Source organism: Theobroma cacao, chromosome 6, assembly GCF_000208745.1.
Source record: "Theobroma cacao cultivar B97-61/B2 chromosome 6, Criollo_cocoa_genome_V2, whole genome shotgun sequence".
NCBI classification, from domain to species: domain Eukaryota; kingdom Viridiplantae; phylum Streptophyta; class Magnoliopsida; order Malvales; family Malvaceae; genus Theobroma; species Theobroma cacao.
Window position 1 is genome coordinate 19,638,442 of NC_030855.1, and position 21,813 is coordinate 19,660,254.

Below are 21,813 nucleotides of genomic sequence, written 5' to 3' on the forward strand. Positions count from 1 at the left end.
TTTGCAAAATTTAACGATACTAATCATAATCCGCACTATGGTAATGTTTCCTACTTTAATGATTGTCTTCTCAACATAACTTATTTTCTTGAGATCATTTTATTTGCCCTTGTTCTATTCCTGGTGAAACCACATTCCATGAAGCAAATGCCGGAAAAAAAAGTTATTACTATTTATGGATCAACCATGAAAAAGTTTGAAACTCTAGGGTACATGTAAAGTCCACCATCTGTTCAGACAATCAGCTGGAAAAAACTGGGTAGGTTTCTATCAAAAAAATCATCTCCTTGAAGCCTCAGAGGTGGATCTTCCGTATTGGAAAGAAAAGGAGATTTAGAATTATGAACAACAGCTGCTCCACAGGATAATTTCAGCTACAATGAGTCCAGAAATCCAGGTCCGTTTAGACAGGATCAGGCACTGTAACAATTTTATCTACTTTTTATGATGAAAATGACTTGACGCTTCTCGGCTGAGGAGGAGCTCCGGAACAACTTACCAATGACCAACAGCCTACTTCTCCAGGCTTCTTGTTCCACTTTCCTGCCGCTCTTGCGTTAGGTGGAAGACAGCCGGCCTTCCATGTTTTGGTCATAGACTTCAAGCGTTGCCACCCGCTTCTTACAGTGATCTACGTTTGAATTTCCATTTCCACGTTAGGATTGTTTGTCATTCCTTCCTGATTATACATAATACCAAACATACAATTGAAATGTATTTCAAGAAGATTTTGAGGATTTTCCAAGGTTTAGTTGGGAACTATTTGGTGAATCGTTCAATCAAATGGCCATTCAATCAATCAATTCCCTAATTGTTCAAAAGCTCTGACTAGTTTTATACAGGTGAACCTGTTGTATATCAGCTTGTTCATAACCAAGTCTGCTTTAAAACCTAATCAATCAGGTTCATGTTGCCCATCCATATTGCCAAGAGTTTAAAAGCATTGCCAGAAAAATTAGGAGGGAATGTAAAATGCGGTAGCCTTTCTGCTCATTTAGGGTCTTAAAATTGTTCTTAGACTGCGCATATCTTTAATCTCATTCTTTATCAATTGATTATATGCAGTCTGCAACATGGAAGTCATTAAGTGATAGCAAGAATTATTATTAAAGTGACAGCAGTGGTGGTCAATTAGTCTTCATGCAGTAACTAACCTGACTTTCTTGTGACCGAATTTGTGGAACTGACTTATAAGGGCGAGGTGCATAAACAAGTTTCTCACTGTTGTTGGCTTCATAGTCCAACCCAAGATCCCTTAGGCGGTTCAGCTCTGGCAACACAACTGAAGCAAGGTCCGGCCGATCCCTTTTCCTCAGCTCACAGCACTGTAAAGCGAGTTTTGCTAATGATAAAACCTCTTCAACAGGCCAATCTGGTACTGTTGGATCAAGTATTTCTGAAAAGGTTCCTTTCTCAATTGCCACCTGAACCTGGGTGGTCAGCCCCACAGGTGGCCTTGACGTTATCAGCTGTAATAGAACCACACCAAATGAATATAAATCTGATTTTACACCTAGCATTCCTGTTTGCTGATACTCTGGATCAATGTAACAAAATGTTCCCCGAGCTGCTGTTAAACGATAATCAGTGGCATTATCTGCAAAAGATTGCGGAACTAGTCTGGCCAAACCAACATCACTAATCTTACTGACGTAATTCCGGTCTAATAGAATGTTTGCAGGCTTGAGGTCACGATGTACCAGTGGCTCCGGCTTTGTTTGGTGAAGGAAAAGGAGGCCCGTGGCAATTTCAGCAGCTATTCTAAAGCGGGTTTTCCAAGGGATTGAGGGAGTGTTGTCTTTCCGGAAGAGCCGGTCTTCTAAACTGCCATTTTCCATGTATTCGTAAACCAGACATCCATACTCGGGGCAGGCACCTATGAGCAGAACCATGTGTGGATGTCTCATGCAGCTTAGAACCTCAACCTACATTACAAATTTACTTTATTGAAATCAAAGGAAAAAGGGACAGATATATTTTGCCACTAAATACTTAAAAAAAAAAAAGCATCATACTCCTTATCGTCTCCTTTATTTGGCTAGAGAAATTGCCTGGATGATGATTTGTTGACATCATATCTGTTGGTTTTGTAGGTTGGAGGGTTTTGTAATAGCATGGCAAGTAGTCAATGAAATTTAGAGTTTACTGATTTATATAAGCCATTTACCCTCTTAAATCATATGACTATATATATCAAAACAAGTTATACAATGAGCACTCCTATATGTTCAAATCAAATTAACATCAGAATTACCTCTTGTTGGAATTGCTTCTGTCCTTGTGATATACCTGGCCTTAAGACCTTGATGGCAACAGCAGTATGATCGAGGGTGGCTCTGAAAACAGGTCCATATCCTCCTTCACCAATCTTATGCGAGCTTGCAAAGTAACCTGTTGCAGCTTCAATCTCATCAATAGTGTATTTTCTGTACACAGCTTTGTTGTTAGCCAACTGATCTAATGCTCTCTTTTTCGCTTCTGCCTCACGAATGGCCTTCAGTTCTGCAAGTTTTCTCTTCTGCGCCTCCATATCTGCTAAAAGTTGTGCCATCTGTGCTGCTTCCATGGCAGCCTTAGTTTTTTGCCTTTCTGCCTCTGCCACAGCCATTGCTGCTTCTTCAGCAAGCCTGGCTTCCTCTAACTTGCGCTCTTCTGCTGCTTTCCATTCCTGAAGCATCCTTGCCTATGAACAAAAAAGGTTCAGTTGCCAAGACAAATGATATATTGCAAGATTACTTTGATAAGGTCACAATGATCATCACCATCAGATCTTACTTTTTCTTTTGCTGCAACAGTTTCTTTGCAAACCGAGTTAAACATTTCCATGGACTTCTTCAATTCTTGTCGAAGTCTCCTCATCTCAGTCTCCAAGCCTCGCTGTGTAACTCATGCAAAGGATGGAAATATGTCTCAATACTATGGTCTTACACTTCTAAAATAACGAATTCTAAGAATATTTAGGTCAAAGGCAGACGTAGACATGTTGAACTGATGCACTTTGAAGACATAACACCGGAAAAGAGAAGCAATCAGTCACTGGATTCATGATAATCAGGCAGTCATACTTTTACATATTTGTAATGTAATGCAATCTTGAATTTTGGCCATTTCAGACAACAGAAGAGCACTTCTGAGTGAATATTTGGAAATAAGTCTTAGCAAATTGAAGGCAACCAATAATAGATGAGTAGGCTTTCAGGACTCCCTTACTTCGGAGTGTAAACCTCTTTCAGAAAGTTAGCAGCCATTAAAAATGCTGTTACATCCACTAGAAACAAATCAAAAGAAGATGTAAATTTGATATTGTTATCATATTGTTGTATCATAACTTGCACCAATCAATTATGTGAAGAAGTCATTACATATTTTTATGTTTGACCTCCAAAAACTGTAATATCCCAACAGTTAAAAGGAACACATCGGCAATGACTAACAACAGAACAGGTTCAACAATACATTGCTTCATTAGAGCATCCTTCTTTCCCCTTTCACCTATCGAGTTAAATATTTGGCTATGATATGTCAATAATCAATGTGATGACCAAAATACTAGTGCTACAGCATTAATTCTAACATGCACAGATGCAGCAATTGTGGACTAGGATAACGAGCAAACATTATTCCCCTATGAATTTAGTGCAACATACTCACTGGGGTCAGGGAATTGAGAGAATTGAAGTCCTCAGCTGTACACTCTGAATTGCTGCCAGACATGTCAGTTGATCGGAAACTAGGTGGCCCTGAAAAATTACTGTTCTCTGATATGGAAATTCTATTAGGGGATTCAGGTGTTTGACTTCCCGTTGAAGGTGTAGATGATTTAACTCCATTGTTTGTCTTCAACTTGTCACGTGGTGTCAATTTAAAGGAGTCACTGATTCTATCAGAGGTTATTCTGTATTTGCTGCCTTCACGGCTTGAAACAGTTCTGTTTAAGCAAGTATGAGTCAGTGGCCGTGAGACATGAGACATGCAAATTGTCCACATCATTGCTTGTCACAGAGTAAGTATATATTTGTAGAATTTTAATTCCACAGGCTGAGATCCCAAACCGGGAATCTCATCCCAGGAAATTGAGAAGTAGATATATTAGCAAGATTCATCTTCTATTAGTTGTTTAGTCTAGTTTTACGCAGTATACAACATCTTTTTCTTCAGTTAGATAGAGAAGAAGATGAGATCATTTCAAATTTTCATCCTAGTTTCTTAATCTTATTGCCTTCTCTTTAATATTGGCTGATAATTCTAACTTACATTCATTGATGATATACATAATTCTTTTCGCCTAAAAAAACATTCTCAAGCCACAGTTTCCAAAAAATGAAACTCACAGAGATTCTGTTGCATCTGAATCATGGTGGAAAATCAGGCAATAGACGTCACAGCCTCTGATATATTTTACCATCTCTAGCTCATTTAGAGCCTAAGAAGTTCGGAAAATATTTGTTTTCCTGCTAAACTCATTTAGGCAATAGTATATTCATCTTACCTGCTAAACTCATTTAGGCAATAGTATATTCATCTTACCTGCTAAACTCTTCAATCTTTGGGCTATCAAATGTAAGTTTAGACAGAAGCGCTTTGAGATGTGGGGCCCTGTTTACAGATGCGTTGTCCCCGTCTGTCCGAGGCCCACTTGCTAATCGGGAAAATTGAACTTTTCCTTTTGATATGACATATACAGCACAGGATTCTGGTGCAGATTTGAGCAAGCTGGTTGGCACATCTGGATTTCTAAGTTTCCTGCAAAGACAATTTCCAAAATCATGTTAGGAAAAATGCAAACCAAACCCTTGGAGTGCTTAGCGCTGCACAACAATCTTACTATGAGAAACAATTATGTGTAGGCAAAGTGTCTAGTACTACTAATTGCAGAAAAATTTCACGACTCTATACTCCACAATGAATCGGTTCTTTCTTCTAACCTGAAAAAAAGTTTGTTTTACACTGCTCTTATGTTGCAAAGTTTATACTACTTACTGAAGTGAAGAAAGACCCTGTCTCTTCACTTGTATAAATTCAAAGAATACATATCAGTTAACCAACTTCTACAGGCTCTATGTGTATATCCTATGACCAATAAATCATCCTTGCACTTCTAGTTGTTATAAGTCATGGTGAAGCCTCATTATTCTTCCCAAAATTATGGTTCCTAGATAGCTGGTTTCACATGATTTTTGGAGGAAAATAATGTTACCGAAAACAAAAACCACAAATTGTTGAGGTGAAACCTTCAGGTATATATTCTTGGTACAATAACAATATGCTTTAGATGGAGAGGGAGAGGGAGAGAGATAAAGACCTTGTTAGAACATTCCGGCTAGAAGCACCAACAACGATATTGCCGATGTTGTTGTTATTGATGTAATCAACGAGGGCACTTGGTACATCAATGTCATGGAGGACCACCTCTTTTGATTGAATCTGAAAGCTCCAGTGTTCAACCAAAATGATCATCTCCTTTTAAATGGCAAATACAATATCTACCAAGATCTTAATTTGCATAAATTTATAGCCAGGTGTACGTAGGTATTCAATGTATTGTGCTGAGCTATAAATTTATCAATAGCCCTTCCTTCTCATATGTGATTGATAACATATGCACAGCGGGGAGTCAGAACACACCAAATTTGAGTTTCAGATATATGTAAAAATAATCAAGTACACAGGCCTGAAAAGAGGTAATTTTCAACTCTATTTTAATGGATGACTGAAGTTAAGCCATTTATGGCACAAAATGAAATCTTGCTGCTTAAACTTGTCTAGAGAGACACATATATGTTAGCATCTTTCTGCATAACAGGCTACATTCTGGGCATATGAGAAGAGAGTTCATATTCTTTTATGTAAGGTGGCCTTGCATTGCCCATTGAGCTTTCACCTGGGCAACTAAACCCAATGCCAATGACAAGAGAAAACTTTTTTGTTAAAGTAAATGGTCACAGCAGTCCATTTGCTGATGACTTACCCCTTTTCGAGCACAGTATCCCCGGTAAGGAAGAAAGAATTGTTGCAACTCAGCTTCAGTTGGTGGCCGACCTTCCTTAGGTACAGCTTCAAAATCCTCTGTGAAAACCAAACGAGCCCAAGTCAAACAAAACAAGAAACGGAGGTAATTGATGAAAATGCCCATGATACTGCCTATGCTGCTATTCATTGCTATATCCGTTCTAGAGTCTAAAGAAAATGAGATGAGTTGCATTGACAGAAATTATCAGCACAAAGTCCTTAAACCTTACTTCAGCAAAATTTGTCAGAAGTGATGCTTGACCATAATTGCAAAAGACTAAAGGGAACCTGATTCAATCTATTATTCACCAAAACTAAAGATCAGAAATGTTTTTATAAATATGTTAGAGTCAAGCGTAAGGCTAAAACCATTCTCTTTTTTTTTTTTTTTTTTACTTGAGCCATTCACAATTCCTTATTCATTTAAAATGTATATCGTTATTTTGCATGCAAGCCAATTAAACATGATCATGAACTCATGATGAAAGAGAGAGATACCTACGCGGATGCAAGCTCTGGCTTCGAACGTGAACGAGGACGCATTGCGAGCCGGCGTTGTTGTTCAACAGGTTATCCACCGCCCATTTTACAGCAAGTTGACTATTCCTGTCCCTGTCAATGGCAACGGCTGTGATAGAAGGGATCTCTTCCATTGTCAAAGTTGCTGATCCTGAGAATGCCATGCCAAAAACTTCTGACCCTTGTCCTTTATATGTCCTCCTTAATCAATGTGGCTTAGATGGTACCAGGGCGAGGGGTAGGTTTTGTTCTAGGTTTTATGTTATTGTCTTCAATATCTATTGCAATACTACCCCTTCCTGTTACTATCACCACCACCACCACCACCACACCCAGCCGGATCAGGCCTGCGTTGGGGCTATTCGCAAATGGAGGAAAAAGGAATGGAACAAGACAAAATATATCCTCCTTTGATCTTGTTTGTTAACATTTTACTAATTTTAGCTAGGGATGCTACCATGATTACAGGAAAAAAAACAATATTTTGCCAACTAAGATAAATACATATATATTTCCTCCTCTCTTCCTTTTCCTTTGTAGCTACTAAGGATTGGACTGTTGGGAATTGGTTCTGGGAGTTTTTGAACCAGAAAATTGGGTAAATGAATCATTCTTTGGTTTTTTCCATTAGTTTTGAAACAAATTGAATCATGAAATAATCTTTCTTCATCTATTCTAACTTCTCAGGCATAGATTTATTTATTTTTCTTCTGTTTGGTTGTTGACAAACTTGTCATTTTCCTTTTTCAGTAAAAACCAAGACACAATATTGATCATAATGCTTGTTTCTTACAGGAATATTGGTACTTAACCACCCACTACAGGTCACAAAGGTTTGTCCCCTAAAACAGTTTGAAGTCTGGACATTGGAACGCTGGACCCAAGAGAGCCCAAACCCTTGCTTACACATGTACGTCTGGCTCAAGCCAGTCTGGTTTCCATCAAAGTGGCTTCAGGCTTGAGCCAGATGTATTTGGGCTCCCTTGGGTCCTGCTTGCCAATGTCCAAACTTTAAACTGCTGTAATAGTAAATGGAGAAGATTCCAAACGCAAAAGGGTTACTCTTTGGAGATTTTATTTTGCAATTTATTAAAAGGATTACTGAATTGTAGGGACCATATAATGCCACGTGCATTGTTTCATGATATATTTTGTTGCAATCACATTATTGACTTATTTCCTACTTATTCATACTCACCCCATGCCCCATACCAATATCTCCTCCCAAATTTTCCTTTGAAATCTTAACATATCATTTTTTTAGCTAAAAAATGAAAAATAATAATAATTGCAATTCCATTCAATTTTTGGGGCTTATGAGAATTAATAAAACTAGACAAGTAATACTAAAAGATATTTAAAGTCTCTTTATGTATATACATATGTATGTTTCATCTCATTTTTTATTTATTTTTTTAATAACTAAAAGTAAAATTATTACTTTTTCTACATTTTGCAATTATTTTTCATTTTTTTATTTTTTGACATTAAAAGTTATGGAACATCAACTTTACAAAAGAAATTTAAATTTTAATATTAGATAATTAAAGTCAAACTTTTTTAACTCGGTGAAAATAATCAAAGGAACAAACAATTTGAAATGGGGGAAGACTAGAAAATTTTGTAGCCTAATAAATAGTTAAAAAATATCTAGTAAGTTGTAATTAATTTTTTGTGGATTAGATAAGATTATGTGAAAAAGAAAATCAAAAAGAAATAGAAGGAGTAGTTGCGCATTATGTTTATCCACTTTTAATCCAATGATAGATGCATTTGACTTAACATTATTGAATATGGTGAAAAAAAGTAAACGCTTATATATAGGAGTGAGCAAAGTCAGTTGTGGGTCGGTTTCGATCGATTTTTCGTAAAATCTATCAAAAATATCCACCAAACTAACCGACCGAACTGCAACCTCCCCAAAATCAATTTTGGTCGATTTTTGGGATAGGCGGGTCGATCGATTTCGATGCAATTTTAGGAGACTGTGGGCTTAGTTTTATTTGAGTGAGAAGCACCGGTAATAGGGCACCAATATGGTTGTATGAGACGACTGTTGGCTTAGGGTTCAGTTGGAGAGACAGGAGGCGACAAGGCAAAGGAGAAAATAAGGGGGGTCGAGTCATCAGGGGAAAGGAAGAAAATATGAGAGTTAGGCTCTGGCAGTCTACAAAAGTGAAAAGTAAGTTTTGGATTTTTTTAGGGTGAATTTACTCTTTTACCCTTATGGGGGGCATGAGGGTATTTTTATACTTCCACTATTCATGAAAACCAAGGCAGTCACCGACCAGTTATTCGATCGATTCGGGAAAGAAGGAGTCCCCCTCGAGGGCCGAGCCAATCAACCGATGAGGCCGATCGACATGATCGACGATTGCTATTACAACCGTCGATTACAAAAACTGATGGTGGCGGTCGGTTGCTCAGTTGCAACCGACCGCTGCACACTCCTAGTTATATATTCCATAACACATAAACATGGACTATTGCAAACATCCCATCTACTTGGAGAAATGGACACTACTTATTAAAAAGAAAAACAATATTACAACAAATAATTTAAACATTTAATTTTAACAACCTAAATATATATAATATTGATAAAGATTTATTATTAAAAGTTTAATAACAATATTTATCATTTTATATCGCATTACAAGATGTTAATATGATATATTGATATATTATAAAAAATAATGATATAATATGTTAATAATCATATAATATTTTTCGCTCTCCATGTTTACACTATATTAATGACATATGAATATAAAATAATAAATAATAATTTAATTAATAATAATTAATTAATAATTATAAAAAAATTTAATTTAAAATTAAAATATAAGATATGATTGAATGTAATTAAAAAACAAATATTTATTTAAATTATTTTAAGTAATTTATTTTTTTTAAAAAAATTATGTCAAAAACAAAATACTTTAAATAAGTGTTAGAGGGTTGAAAGTTTGACCTTAAAACAACGGGAGAGATCGATATAATGTATGAAATGAGCACATAGTTATTTTATATTAAAATACAATGAAATATATCTTAAATAAATAAATATGTGCGAACCTTTAAATTCATTTATAAGATTAAAAATATTTATAACCAGATAAAAGGAATTTTTTTTTACCGAAACGGAAAAAAAAAAAAAGAAAAAGGAGTGCACATTTTACCTTTACGAAAGTAAGATCTAAGGCAACAAATTTAACCAGTTGGATCACATGGGTACAAAGACATTATTGGTGTGGGTATGACTTTTCAGAGCAGGGGACACGTGTCTCTCCTCAAAGTTTGCCTCATGCAAAATCCATGAGTAGTTGTCTTCATGTAAGCACTGTCCTAAGCATTTTCCGTCTTAAAAGCATTCAATGATGAAAGATAATTACATGTATACGTGTCCCTTGAAGGAGTGCACGGTAAAAAAAAAGCAATTTCCCGCACACATATTCTCTCTTTTTCTTTTCTTTTCTTTTCTTTTCCTTGTCTATCTCTCTCTCTCTCTCTCTAACTCTCACCTAAGCCTCACAAGCCCAGAAACATTGAAAAATCTAGGGAAAAAAAATTAAAGGAGGCTTCTTCCTTTCACCATTTTTTTCTTAGTTCTTTGAGGCCCCAAAGTCTCTTCATTTACTACTGGTAAGCATCCTTTTAATCATTTCTTGAATTATTTTTGATATCTTTCCATTGATTTTAGGGGCTCAAGATCAACTTTTTAGCATATTTCCAGGTGGTTTTAATAGTTTCTTTATAGAGATATGTAATTCTAGTAGCTTGTTATTGTTGCTGTGGTTATCTGGGGTTGGTGTGTTTGTTGGATGGAAGGAGAACGAAAGTGAAAGAGACCCTTGTTTAAGAAAAGGCTGAGATTGGTTGCCTTAGATCCAGGAAACTCAATTTGTGTGTGGCAAAAAGTTTACCTTTTTAGGGTTTCCCTGTGATTATCTGGGTTTGTTTGTGCTTTATCCTAGGTTCTTTCTCATGACACCTTTTGCTTTCTCTTCTTTGAGTTTATTATAGATAAAGCCTTGAATTTGGTGTTTCCATACGTGCTTTTTATGTGTTAAAAGGGTAGGTGGTGTGGATAAGATTTAATTGCCTTGATTGGTTCTTTCTCAAAAGGTGAAGAATTTGATAAGATGTGGACTATTTGAGGAACTCAGTTTATTTGTGACCTGACTTGAATTTCATTAATTACAAGGGTTGATCCGTTGTGCTCCTTTACCAGATCTGATTATCCTATGTTCATTCTGCTTGCGTTTAACTCGTGCCCCTCTTAAAGTTTTAATCTTGGTGGTTTACTATTTGTTTGCTCTATATATTTGTATGAAAAGATTTGTGGGTCATTGAGATTCATTGCAATGGAGAAGGTGTGGATAGAACCTGCTGGCTTGATCGCAAGTTTGTTGCTGGAAGGAGATAATTAAGATGAATATTGGTAAATTGTGTCAATATTTTAGAGATTTGAGTGGTAACTGTTTGCGGCATAGAGTGGGGAATTGATGGAAGAGATGTCTCCAGCAGTTGCAGTAACACTTAGTTTAGCTAATTCTATGTGTGAGAACTCTGGAATTGCAACCCATGTGGAAATAACTCGGATCAAGCTCGTAACTGATGCAGCAAACTTGTTGTCTGATCCTGCAAAGGTCATGTCTCAGGAATCTGTTTCTAGTAGCAATGGAGATTCTGGAGTCGGTAAGAATGAAGGTAACCTGGCGACAATGTCAGCATCAGAAGAGGGTGGTGGGGAAGGAGCTAATTTCTTGAAGATATTACCAGAGAATGGAAATCGATCAATTGGTGCTAGTGAATCCATGACTCAGGAAAGTGAGGAAGATGAAATTTTGTCAGTGGACGCTAATGGAATTATCAATGAGGGGTTGCTGGTTTTAAATGCAGGGTCTGATATAAGCTTGCCAAATGCAGAAATTGAAAGTGGTCGAATTCTTGCCAAGGCTATTATTTTGGGAGAGTCAAGCATTGAGCAGGTGCCTACAGCTGAAGTTCTTCTCACCACGGTGAATCCAGATACAAAGACTTCTAATGAGTTTGATTTAAAGGCCTCTGAATTGGTCATTCAGCTACCTAGTGAAAAGAATCTCAATAGAGGTAGCCGGAGTGTTTTTGAGTTGGATTGTATACCTCTTTGGGGTTCTGTGTCTATTGTTGGGAAAAGAACAGAAATGGAGGATGCTGTTGCAGCTGTGCCTCGGTTTATAAAGATTCCTATCAAAATGCTTATTGGTGATCGTGTAATTGATGGAATCAGTCAAAGTCTGACAGACCTTACTGGACATTTTTTTGGTGTTTATGATGGCCATGGTGGCTCCCAGGTACAACATTCTTCATAAAAACCTTTACATTTTAACTCCACTTTATGAAATTTTGAAGATTCCTGAATTTAATGGCAGGCTGTTGAGTATCTTTTACATGACTGTATCTTGTATCGTTTTTAGTGCAACAATTGCGGACACTTCCTGATACCATTAACTTTTAGTTACTTGAGTAATACTCCGCAACTTTGAGCAAATTTGGACTGCATAGTGTGACATTTTTGTTTTTGTGAAACTGGCCTTGCTACTATAAGTGATTCTGTTCTTTTCCTTGCTTGTTCATCACATATTTTGATCATTGTAAATTGTTTTAATGGTGAATGGTTCCAAAGAGGTTAATACTTTAGCATGGCTTATCGGGATCTGATGCAGGTGGCAAACTATTGTCGTGACCGTATTCATGTGGCTTTAGCTGAAGAGATTGGAAGCATTAAAGACAATTTATGTGATGGCACTAGTATGGAGAGTAGACAGGTGCGGTGGGAGAAGACCTTTACTAGTTGCTTTTTAAAGGTTGATGATGAAATTGGAGGAAATGTTAACAGAGGCATGATTGGAGGTGATGAAGATGCATCTGATGCCAGTTTTGAGCCTGTTGCCCCTGAAACTGTTGGGTCAACAGCTGTGGTGGCCTTGGTTTGTTCATCACATATTGTTGTTGCAAACTGTGGTGATTCAAGAGCTGTCTTATGCCGTGGCAAAGAAGCCATGGCATTATCAATTGATCACAAAGTAAGGCATTTTGAAGTCCTCAATGTTTCAGTAACTAAAAAGGAAGCTATCTGTCTGTGGAAACCAACATGTTTGCTTTGTTGTTTTGCAGCCAAACAGAGATGATGAGTATGCAAGGATTGAGGCATCCGGAGGCAAGGTTATTCAGTGGAAAGGACACCGTGTATTTGGCGTTCTTGCAATGTCAAGGTCCATTGGTATGTTTATTTCCACTTGAAATGAAAATTATAAAAGTTCGGTAAATTTTGTTCAGACAACTTGAAACCTTAAATTGTCATGTGGAAGTCTAAACACTGGAGATCTACGACTAGAGTCCCAACCATGTACTTTTAAATGCATAATATAGTGAATGAAGTCTAGCATTTCCTTTCAAGATGCCAAGCTTGATATTTTCTGATTATGTTTGACAAATAATTTAGTGATGGAAGTGGAGGTGAAACTAGACTTTCACTAGCCTTTTTTCTTCATGTCATCTCACAGGTGATAGATATTTGAAACCATGGATTATCCCAGAACCAGAAGTTATGTTTATTCCTCGAGCTAGAGAAGATGAATGTCTGATTTTGGCCAGTGATGGGTTGTGGGATGTCATATCAAATGAGGAAGCTTGTGAGGTGGCTCGACGGCGAATTCTGCTTTGGCACAAAAAGAATGGGGTTCCATCTCTCGTGGAAAGAGGCAAAGGAATTGATCCTGCCGCGCAAGCAGCAGCTGAATACCTTTCAATGCTCGCCGTCCAAAAAGGGAGCAGTGACAACATCTCTGTAATTGTTGTGGACTTGAAAGCTCAAAGGAAGTTCAAGAGCAAACCGTAATCAAGGCTCACCCCATCATCTAAAATCAAAGTCTATATACCTAACATATTAGAGAGAGTACATCTAATGAATACCTAGCTCCGGTCCATTACTTTTTCTTATGGGCTTAATGTGTGTACAAGAATAGAAATTAGTATGTACTATAGCAAATGTATTTGAATGCCATATTGCCTATGTTTTTGGTATAGATGGTGCCAATCTTTTATGCTTATAATATATATATATATATATATATATATATATATATATATGTATATGTATGTAAATTCAAGCTATAGCCGGTATAGATGGGAAGAGGACTAGCAACCGGTACCCTCCCATCTCTTCTTGTTTGTAGATTTGAACAATTTCAGCACTGGTTTTGACCGTGTTTGTGTCCTGGAATCCTGCTACAGGGTAACATTGTGCTAAGGACTAAGGAGGTACTTTGGGTTTTCCAAGGAACCACGGGCTTTTGTTTGTATCTAATGAAGACATAGTCTTTCATTTACTTATAGCAAAGTATTTTTAATCAAGGGAAAGATGTAATAACCCTATGGAACAGTAAAAGAAAAATGTGTAGACTTTAACAATAAAGGGCTACGAATGAATAGCAGATAACAGATCCAAAAAGGCTAGCTTCTTAATGCAAATAACCACCCCAAAATGGATCTATTATAGGAAAATCTGGTCGAAGAATAAGTACGGACGAGGTCAAGAAAAGACAATGAATGGAGACTCTTGATTGAGTTGCTTATCTTAATAAGTACCAGTAATAAGTTGGCTTACTTTATACTTGCTAGCCCTCAACTCTTTGATTTTTCTTAATCCATAATAGTATCTTTTGGTAGTTTAATTCACTTTTTGGTGCTAAAAGTCTTTGTTGTTTTAAGAGGCTACTCTTAACTTTTAAGTCACCTTCACCCCTGTCATCCCTTCCAGTTGAAAAACCCTTTATTTAATGGCTGATAACTCCTCCTAACTTGTCAATGAAGAAGGTGTTAAATTCTCGTTTACCTTCACGTTATTAGTTGGGACTAGGAATCTTTTCTGGCAAAAAATAAAAACATCTAATGCCAAACATATCAACTGCTTTAGTACAAAACTAGAGCTACATAGCATTTATGGTAACAGATGAAAAGACTAGGATTAATTGCATAGCAAAACAGCACTTTTTCTTGTTCTCATTTCCCCATTTTTCTCTTTTGACTTGCAAAACCACAGGAACCCATGGCCACACACTCCATTTTTCTTAATAGGTTGAGCAACCAGTCCTGAGTCTATACGAATATGATTGGCAATCAACGGTCTAAATGTTTTTGAACCCATATTCTTAAGGTTGGCCTGAGGTCCTAATTAAACGATGACATCCTGTCTTTGATTATGAAATTCAACCATTGAAGGATATTATTCTTTTATCTTCTCTTTGTATTAATAAATATGAATAAGAAAAAATGTCACCTTGTATTAATTCTTTTTATTTCATCAAAATTCAAGTCTTTTTCTATGTGACCCCAAGTATAATTAACGTATGATACAAATTTTTTTGAGGGATTTCGGAATTGTTTGGAAAAACCCAGATGAGAAGCAAGACTGCTTTCGGATTTGAATCCATCGCCTACCTGCAAAAAATTTGTGGGTCATAAGCTTTGTATTTCTCTTTATGAATATAAGGATTATGTCATTTGAGGATATGGCTGGGTGTATATATCGTTGTTATTCTTAGCTGCCATGTTAAGTAAGGGTGAGCATAGTTCAGTTTGGTCGATTTTCGGTTTGATTTTGACGAAAACCGATAAAAAAAATTTACTCTCTAAACTTCTTGAACCGAACCAAGCAAGAGGTTGGTTTTGATCGGTTCAAATCGATATTGGTTCAATTGGTTTTTTGACATTTGGACCTTAATTATTTTAAGTGGGCTGAGAAACAAAAATTAATTCCCAAAAATTAAAAACCAAACATATCATTCTTTTTTAATCCCTGAAAATTATTTTAATTTACACTGATATCATTTTTTCAAGCAAAAAATAACCGTTGATACTCCATATTTCCGTTCTGGCATGAGTATTAACAAAAAAAAATAATACTCATAATCTCTCAACCTTTCTCTCTTGCTATCTTTGCAAAGCCAGTAGCAAAGAAAAACACAATAAAATATATTTTTCATTTTACATTGGGTTGACCTTGCTGCCTAGAAAGGCAAGAATAGATGGTTGGCAGCAGTCTGGAGTGATAGCGACAACAACAAACGGAGGGGTTGGCTAGCGACTAATAAGGAGAGTTGGGGTTTAGGGGAAGGGGAGATGTGTCAAATTGGGAGATTTTATCGGAGGTTGGTTGTTAGGTTATTTGGAGAGTTAATGAAGGGTAAGATAGACATTTTAATCCCTTAAAATATATATATATATATATATATAATTTTAATTAATTATTTGGTCAGGTCAGAGGGAAGGAATCTCCTGACAACTGAATCAATCGACCGATGATGTTGATCGCTGCAGTTGATGATTGCGATCAATTGCTCGATTGCAACTGACCGTTGCTCACCGCTAATGTTAAGGTGTATCTATTTTGTTTTAATGATTTCCAGTTCATCAATGTGGGGAAAGTTATGGAAATGCAATAAGAAACCAAGCAATTCAGTCTATATATCACTACACAAATGATATACTTTGCTTAATGAGACCTTTGGATTTTGCAACTCTTTTAAATGCTTATGCTCTATTATTGTTGTATTTTTTTTAATTAGAAAAAAAAATTTAAACTCTACTCTTTAAATAGTTAATCAAGCATCAATTAATAAATCAAATACTTTACTATTTTTACATTTACCTTGTAGTATATTCTAAAAAAATGAACCTAAAGAGAATCTCTTTCTTTCTTTCAATTTGTACAAATCAAATGGTAAATAAAAATTATATAAAATAATAATATTTTAATTAATAATAATTAATTAATTATTAATCATAAAAATTATAAATAAATTACTAAAAGTACCTGTATATGTATAAATCTTGTTTAATAATTTTCTAAAATTAATTAAATTATCATAAATATATAATGTTAATTAACCATTAATTATAGAAATTATAAAAAATGTACTACTAATAGTAGTATATATAAATTTGACTTGATACCTTTTTTAAAATTAATTAAATTATCTTAGAGATTCAATTTTAGTGCAAACAAAAATAATACTTTCTTATTTAAAAAAATTGAGAATTCAAACCTGGTTCCTTAGTTAAATACGGATTTTAAAACTAATTTACCGTTATTAGTAAATGGAGTAAAATAAAAAGCGCCTCAGATTGGATGTAGTAATTTGTTACCTGGCAAAAGTAACTGCCTCACTCCTTTAACAGTACACAGAGATAACAGTAGAAACAGCACCTTTTTTCCATTAATAATCTCTTTGAGTGTAGAGCTGATTTGATTTGATATCAAATGGAGAAGATCAACAACATCAATCCCACGCCAACAAAAACCAATTAAAAAGCAAAGATAATCGCTTTCCACCGATTGCTTTACTTTTTCTCTTTTTCGAAATTGCACCTCTTCACCTTCATTCTCTCACTTTGACAGGCAAGTTTCACTCTTTCTCTTCCCTTCTTGAAACATTTTACTCTTTCTTATTCAAATTGCTCTGAATTTAAGATTTTTGTTGCTAAATTAGTAATTTGATCTTGAAAAGTGATTTTTTGTTTTCTAATTTGATTTTTTTTGGGTTTTTGGAAATTATGTTTTTAGAAATTAAGGTTGACTTTTGGTGGGATTATCGGTTGCCTTTCTTCTTCCTTTGCTATAGGAATTCTTGGGGTGTTATTTTGAGGGATATCATGGATTCTTTTCTTTGGGTAGTGTTGATATAATAAACTAAGTTTTACCAGAATTTCCACTTCTGTCATTTCTTTGCTTTTAAGCAAGGAATTTAGTTGATTGAACATTCTTTATGCATAATTTAACCAATTCTTAAATAGTGCATCTGTATGTGTTGATACACTTTCTTGTGATGGGTTGGTTGAGTTTTTCTTTAAAATTGGTCTTGTAATATTCTTCTTTATTTGAGGGAGTAGAACCAGGTATTAGCAGTTTCATAGGTCATAAATGAAATCACTATTCAGGTATCAGCAGTTCCTTGTTTGAAGAAGCCTTTCTAATGGCTATCATAGTTGCTAATATGGTGCATTCTTTACTTGTTCTCTACAGAGCAGGTCCTTCAAAGGCAGAGAAAGGAGCGGAGGACACCAACTTACGGTTTCATATCCCGAAAACATGGATCAGAGTACTGAACTTGTTCCTTCTATATCCTCCCTCTTCTTTTCTGCATCTAACAGTTCAGTAGCTTGCCCAAAAATTGCTTCTTGCTGGGAAACTGTCTCGTTCATTAGCTTTTGGAATTTTATTCCCAAGTATTTTTTGTGATCTGTATATTTTCTAAAGAGGACCATTTGTTATTGTGGCTGGTATAACATTGGTTTTGGAAAGATGAAGATCACTCAGCTTAAGGATGAAAGAAATTTTGTTTGATTTAATCATCTGAGGCGTATCAATGTGTTAAGAGCTTGTTGTTCCTTCCTGCCAAGTTGATTCACAGAACAGAGACGCCCTTGCTAGTTTGTCTTGGTCTATTGCATAATTTAAAGAGTCTTGCTTGTCTTTTTGGCTGTTATACTCCTTTGAGTACTTTGGTTATTCTTTGAGTGATTATTTGAGAAGCATATCTGAATTTGCCATTGGAAGGTTAAAAATCTCAAGTTTAGATTCTTTCATGTGCAACTAATAACAGTTACGAAATACTGTTAAAAGGAAGGCCTCGAGCTAACATAAACTGTGCCTTTGACAATTCTATGCTTATCACTACTAGAACATTTACATAACACTGGCTATATGGGTTTGATTTTGTGAGGTCTGTTTGTTCTTGCTGAGATTCTCTTTATCAGATGAATATGCAATTGCTGCTGTTGCTTCAGCAAACAGTCAAATTCAACCAAATGAGAATTCTAGTGCATGGATATAAGCAGTTTACTTTTAGCAAAATATTTTTGGTGCCCAATTGTGAAAGGAGCACAAAAATTAGTTAGATTATGATATCTAGAGATTAAAACAGCTAGAACAGTGAATATGCATCATTCAAAGTTGCTGTCCTGCTCATGCAATATTAAAAACCAATTTTTTGCATGCATACTAGTGGTTAACCAGTGTTGGCACTAATGATTAACCAATGTAGGAGCTTTAATTGCCACTTGAAATTTGAGATAGTGTGTTCAGGTTCAAAACAGTTCCACTTACAGCCGTGTTTAAATCTTACTTGAAGTTTAAACCATGAACATCTGCCTTTTCTGTACTGACATCCAAAATAGGCCAATGAATCTGTTGAATTTAGCCTGTTTGAGTAAATCTTAGGAGTATTAATGTTTTGCATTCTCAAACTGATGTGGTAAGGATTTTGATGAATACAGAGCACACAACAGAAGCAGTAGAACACAGAAATGGCGAATATGCACTTATTAGAGATGCAGAAGACCCACAGCTGGGATTGTATGATAAACCTCTTCCTTGCTTTGGCTGTGGAATAGGGTGGTTTTCGTGAGTTCTTCTGGCCTCTGTCATCCTTCTTCTACTCATCTTCTTGTTTTCTGCACTCAATGCGCATGTCTGCTTTTTTGCAGTCTTTTGCTAGGATTTGTTTTCCCATTGATGTGGTATTATGCCACCATTCTCTACTTTGGAAACTACTATCACAAAGATCCTAGGGAGAGAGCTGGACTTGCTGCCTCTGCAATAGCTGTAAGTGCTAATTTAGGAATTGATGTTTTGTTTGATTCAATGATTACTTTTAGTAGCGTACAAGGTTCTTCATGATTTGCCAGTTCTCTTTTACTTTTGAGTTAAAATGCATTTTAATGCAATCTTGTAGAAATTATTATCATATTATAGTTTTTTGTTCTGTGTTTTGAAAAAAAAAATTGTATTAAATTGGTACAAGATGGAAATTCTGATAAAACTATTGTGGACCTTGTTATTGTCACTGCTGAAAATTAAGACCGAAGAGTCAAATCTAAAAGCAACTGGAGAAATTGCAAAATTGTCTATTCAAACTCGCATTGATAAGTTAATGAAGGATATGCATCCCGTTTATGTGCCATTTATCTTTGTTATTTAATTCCAGATCACAATTTTTTGCAGGCATTGATATGTACAATTGCTGTGATAATCACAATAGCTGTTCTTGTATTCTAGTTGTTGCCACTGCAATCTGTATCTTTACCAGCACTGAAGGAGCTTCCTCAAACATAAGGTGGGACGATGATATGTAGAATTCTGATAGAGTTTCTATCATGTAGTTCTAAATCTGTAACGAGGGCTTGAAAAGAACAAATAAAACAAAGGAAAGAAAAGAAGAATATACTACCACCTCGAAACCATTGAAGGTTCAGTTGTCTGTGTTGTAGCCCTCTTTAGTCTTGTACATAACACAAAATCTATATACTGCAACTTTCAAGAATGGAACTGTGTGATACTTATTTTAGGGGAATTTAATGAACTAGTAACAAGCACTATGAAATTACTAATAAATGGCTTACGACATTGAAATCCTAGAGAAATTTTGAATGTGTGCTTGTTTTTGACTTGTGGAAGAATGACTGTTTCCTGCTTTAAAAGAATTTAAGGTGTGTTCTTCGTTTAGAAAGTGCTTTAAGCAGTTTTTCATACTCAAAGAAAATGGTCATCTAGTTTGCCCTTTTCCATTTCCAAACAAAGGAAAACCTATGCTCCATTATTGGCTACTTTTGCTGGGTTCTGATATCGGCAAAAGGCCATCCTATTGATGATTGATCATGTAGGGAACGTTGAGATTTCCCTCGAGAAAAGATATTTTTAGTTCAGTGGGGGCCTGGGAAACTTGAGTGCTAGGAGATCCTTTTGCACATTCGCATATTCCCCAAGCATAGGAATGTTTAGCTTTTATTTTCTTACAACCCAACCCCAACAAAGAAAAGAAGAACGAATATATGATACAATGTACGCTTGACTCTCTTACTCCTTGTAACATAAGAGTTTAGTTTAACGTCATCAATGTTTTCACATTTTAGAACGTGAATAACAAAGCTATGGAACTGGTAAGAGAATGCCTAAAATAAGCATACACTAAAGTAGAAACTCTTCACTTTTGGGTAAACAATTTAATTAAGATTTAAGTGATCAAGTTAGCTTTATACTTAACCCACTTATGAAAGCATTAAAAAGTTCCATAATAAAGCATCAAACCTAAACTCAATAGCTATTGCTACTACCTCTAGCTCACAGCTGCAGCTAGCCTAACATGTTTAAATTAGTGATCGGCTGATCTCGACTCACCCGGAATAAAAGGTTGGTCGACAACTTTATTAGGAAGTTATCCAAAAAAAAAAAAAGGAAAAGAGCAAAAAGCTTAGTATTTTAATAATAGTTACAGATCAAGCCTGGTGGTTTAATATTTCTTATTCAACCCCTGGACTTTATGTTGGTACTGATGCCAGATGTTGAGTTGAATTTCATAAAGTTATGGGTAAATTCCTGTTCTCTTGTAATTGAATGAAAGTCCAATTAATTCAGACAGATATATGCCCTATTTATTTAATATGAGTAACTTATTTCTGGGGTGGATGAAAAGGATTTGGTGCTGGTAACAGCAATTTGAAAATGGAGGCTTGGGATGAAAATGACCATGCAACAGCTCATATTAAGACATCACAATCAACTATCAAACTCCCCACCAGCTTAATTTCCCTCTCTCTCTCCTCTCTCTCTNCCCACCCCACCACTACTTACTTCCTCTCTCTCTCTCTCTCTCTCTCTATATATATATATATATAGCACTTCTTTGAATTCAATCACAGGCACAATCACCATAGAAGTGGATAAGGAAATTTCATATTGATAGGATGATAGCTGTCATATTGAATTTAAAAGAGCCCTGCAAACTTTTGTATAACAATTAATGATCTTTAGTCTTTTGTATATTAACAGTAATTGGAGGAATTCTATTAGTCCAAGAAATGATTTCCACATCTTTGCACCAATAATTACTTCTTTGTTTGTATAGATTTGTTTGACATTTGCCTTCTCCAACATCAATTCCTGTTGCTTCACCTACTTTTTTCCCCTTATTTTTCTTTTTAACTGTTCTTTTAACTTTCACTTTTCTTGTCTTTTTCCTTCTTCTTTTTTCAATAATCAATATTTACCAAATCTAACTTCTTGTTTTAAGATAGTGCAAATGATTAGTTAAATTGATTCGGTATGTATAGATTGAAAATCAAACAAATCAAAATTTTATTAAAAATTGATCGAATTGACTAAATTTTGGAGGAAAAATGAATTAACAAAAAACCGAATTAATTAAGTCAGTTTGGTCGATTACCTTAAAAATCGATATT

At 35.6% G+C, this 21,813-nt stretch overlaps 3 protein-coding genes across 7 annotated transcripts; 2 read left to right on the plus strand and 1 right to left on the minus strand.

The window, feature by feature from the left end:
- Positions 140–6,880, minus strand: LOC18596176 (U-box domain-containing protein 52). 2 transcript variants are annotated; one of them, XM_018123787.1, is made up of 9 exons: positions 6,512–6,880; positions 5,969–6,066; positions 5,303–5,424; positions 4,528–4,743; positions 3,652–3,928; positions 2,776–2,877; positions 2,255–2,683; positions 1,155–1,925; positions 140–631 (listed from the first exon to the last, which is right to left on the minus strand). In XM_018123787.1, exons 1-9 carry the CDS (start codon positions 6,690–6,692, stop codon positions 443–445), a joined length of 2,385 nt encoding a protein of 794 aa, XP_017979276.1. In that variant the 5' UTR covers positions 6,693–6,880; the 3' UTR covers positions 140–442. The 2 variants fall into 2 exon arrangements, with proteins under 2 accessions (XP_017979276.1, XP_017979277.1); XM_018123788.1 differs by having other exon boundaries at positions 534–679.
- LOC18596179 (protein phosphatase 2C 16) lies at positions 10,006–13,625 on the plus strand. 3 transcript variants are annotated; one of them, XM_007024489.2, is made up of 5 exons: positions 10,006–10,173; positions 10,869–11,867; positions 12,240–12,599; positions 12,691–12,796; positions 13,080–13,625. In XM_007024489.2, exons 2-5 carry the CDS (start codon positions 11,037–11,039, stop codon positions 13,412–13,414), a joined length of 1,632 nt encoding a protein of 543 aa, XP_007024551.2. In that variant the 5' UTR covers positions 10,006–10,173; positions 10,869–11,036; the 3' UTR covers positions 13,415–13,625. The 3 variants fall into 3 exon arrangements, with proteins under 3 accessions (XP_007024551.2, XP_017979137.1, XP_017979136.1); XM_018123648.1 differs by having other exon boundaries at positions 10,016–10,173; positions 10,657–11,867; XM_018123647.1 differs by lacking the exon at positions 10,006–10,173 and having other exon boundaries at positions 10,180–11,867.
- LOC18596180 (60S ribosomal protein L18a-like protein) lies at positions 16,730–19,933 on the plus strand. 2 transcript variants are annotated; one of them, XM_007024493.2, is made up of 5 exons: positions 16,730–16,975; positions 17,600–17,675; positions 18,853–18,979; positions 19,063–19,180; positions 19,580–19,933. In XM_007024493.2, the coding sequence occupies exons 2-5, from the start codon at positions 17,666–17,668 to the stop codon at positions 19,631–19,633; spliced, it is 309 nt and encodes a 102-aa protein (XP_007024555.1). In that variant the 5' UTR covers positions 16,730–16,975; positions 17,600–17,665; the 3' UTR covers positions 19,634–19,933. The 2 variants fall into 2 exon arrangements, with proteins under 2 accessions (XP_007024555.1, XP_017978069.1); XM_018122580.1 differs by lacking the exon at positions 16,730–16,975 and adding an exon at positions 17,139–17,514.

Coding starts and splice junctions, on each gene's coding strand:
- LOC18596176 (XM_018123787.1), bottom strand. CDS start 6,692: ATGGCATTCTCAGGATCAGCAACTTTGACAATGGAAGAGATCCCTTCT. Junction 6,067..6,511: donor AAGCCAGAGCTTGCATCCGC/GTAGGTATCTCT, acceptor TGGTTTTCACAG/AGGATTTTGAAGCTGTACCT. Junction 2,878..3,651: donor CTCTCAATTCCCTGACCCCA/GTGAGTATGTTG, acceptor TGAGTTACACAG/CGAGGCTTGGAGACTGAGAT.
- LOC18596179 (XM_007024489.2), top strand. CDS start 11,037: ATGGAAGAGATGTCTCCAGCAGTTGCAGTAACACTTAGTTTAGCTAAT. Junction 11,868..12,239: donor ATGGCCATGGTGGCTCCCAG/GTACAACATTCT, acceptor GATCTGATGCAG/GTGGCAAACTATTGTCGTGA. Junction 12,797..13,079: donor TGCAATGTCAAGGTCCATTG/GTATGTTTATTT, acceptor GTCATCTCACAG/GTGATAGATATTTGAAACCA.
- LOC18596180 (XM_007024493.2), top strand. Junction 18,980..19,062: donor TGTGGAATAGGGTGGTTTTC/GTGAGTTCTTCT, acceptor GCTTTTTTGCAG/TCTTTTGCTAGGATTTGTTT. Junction 19,181..19,579: donor TTGCTGCCTCTGCAATAGCT/GTAAGTGCTAAT, acceptor AATTTTTTGCAG/GCATTGATATGTACAATTGC.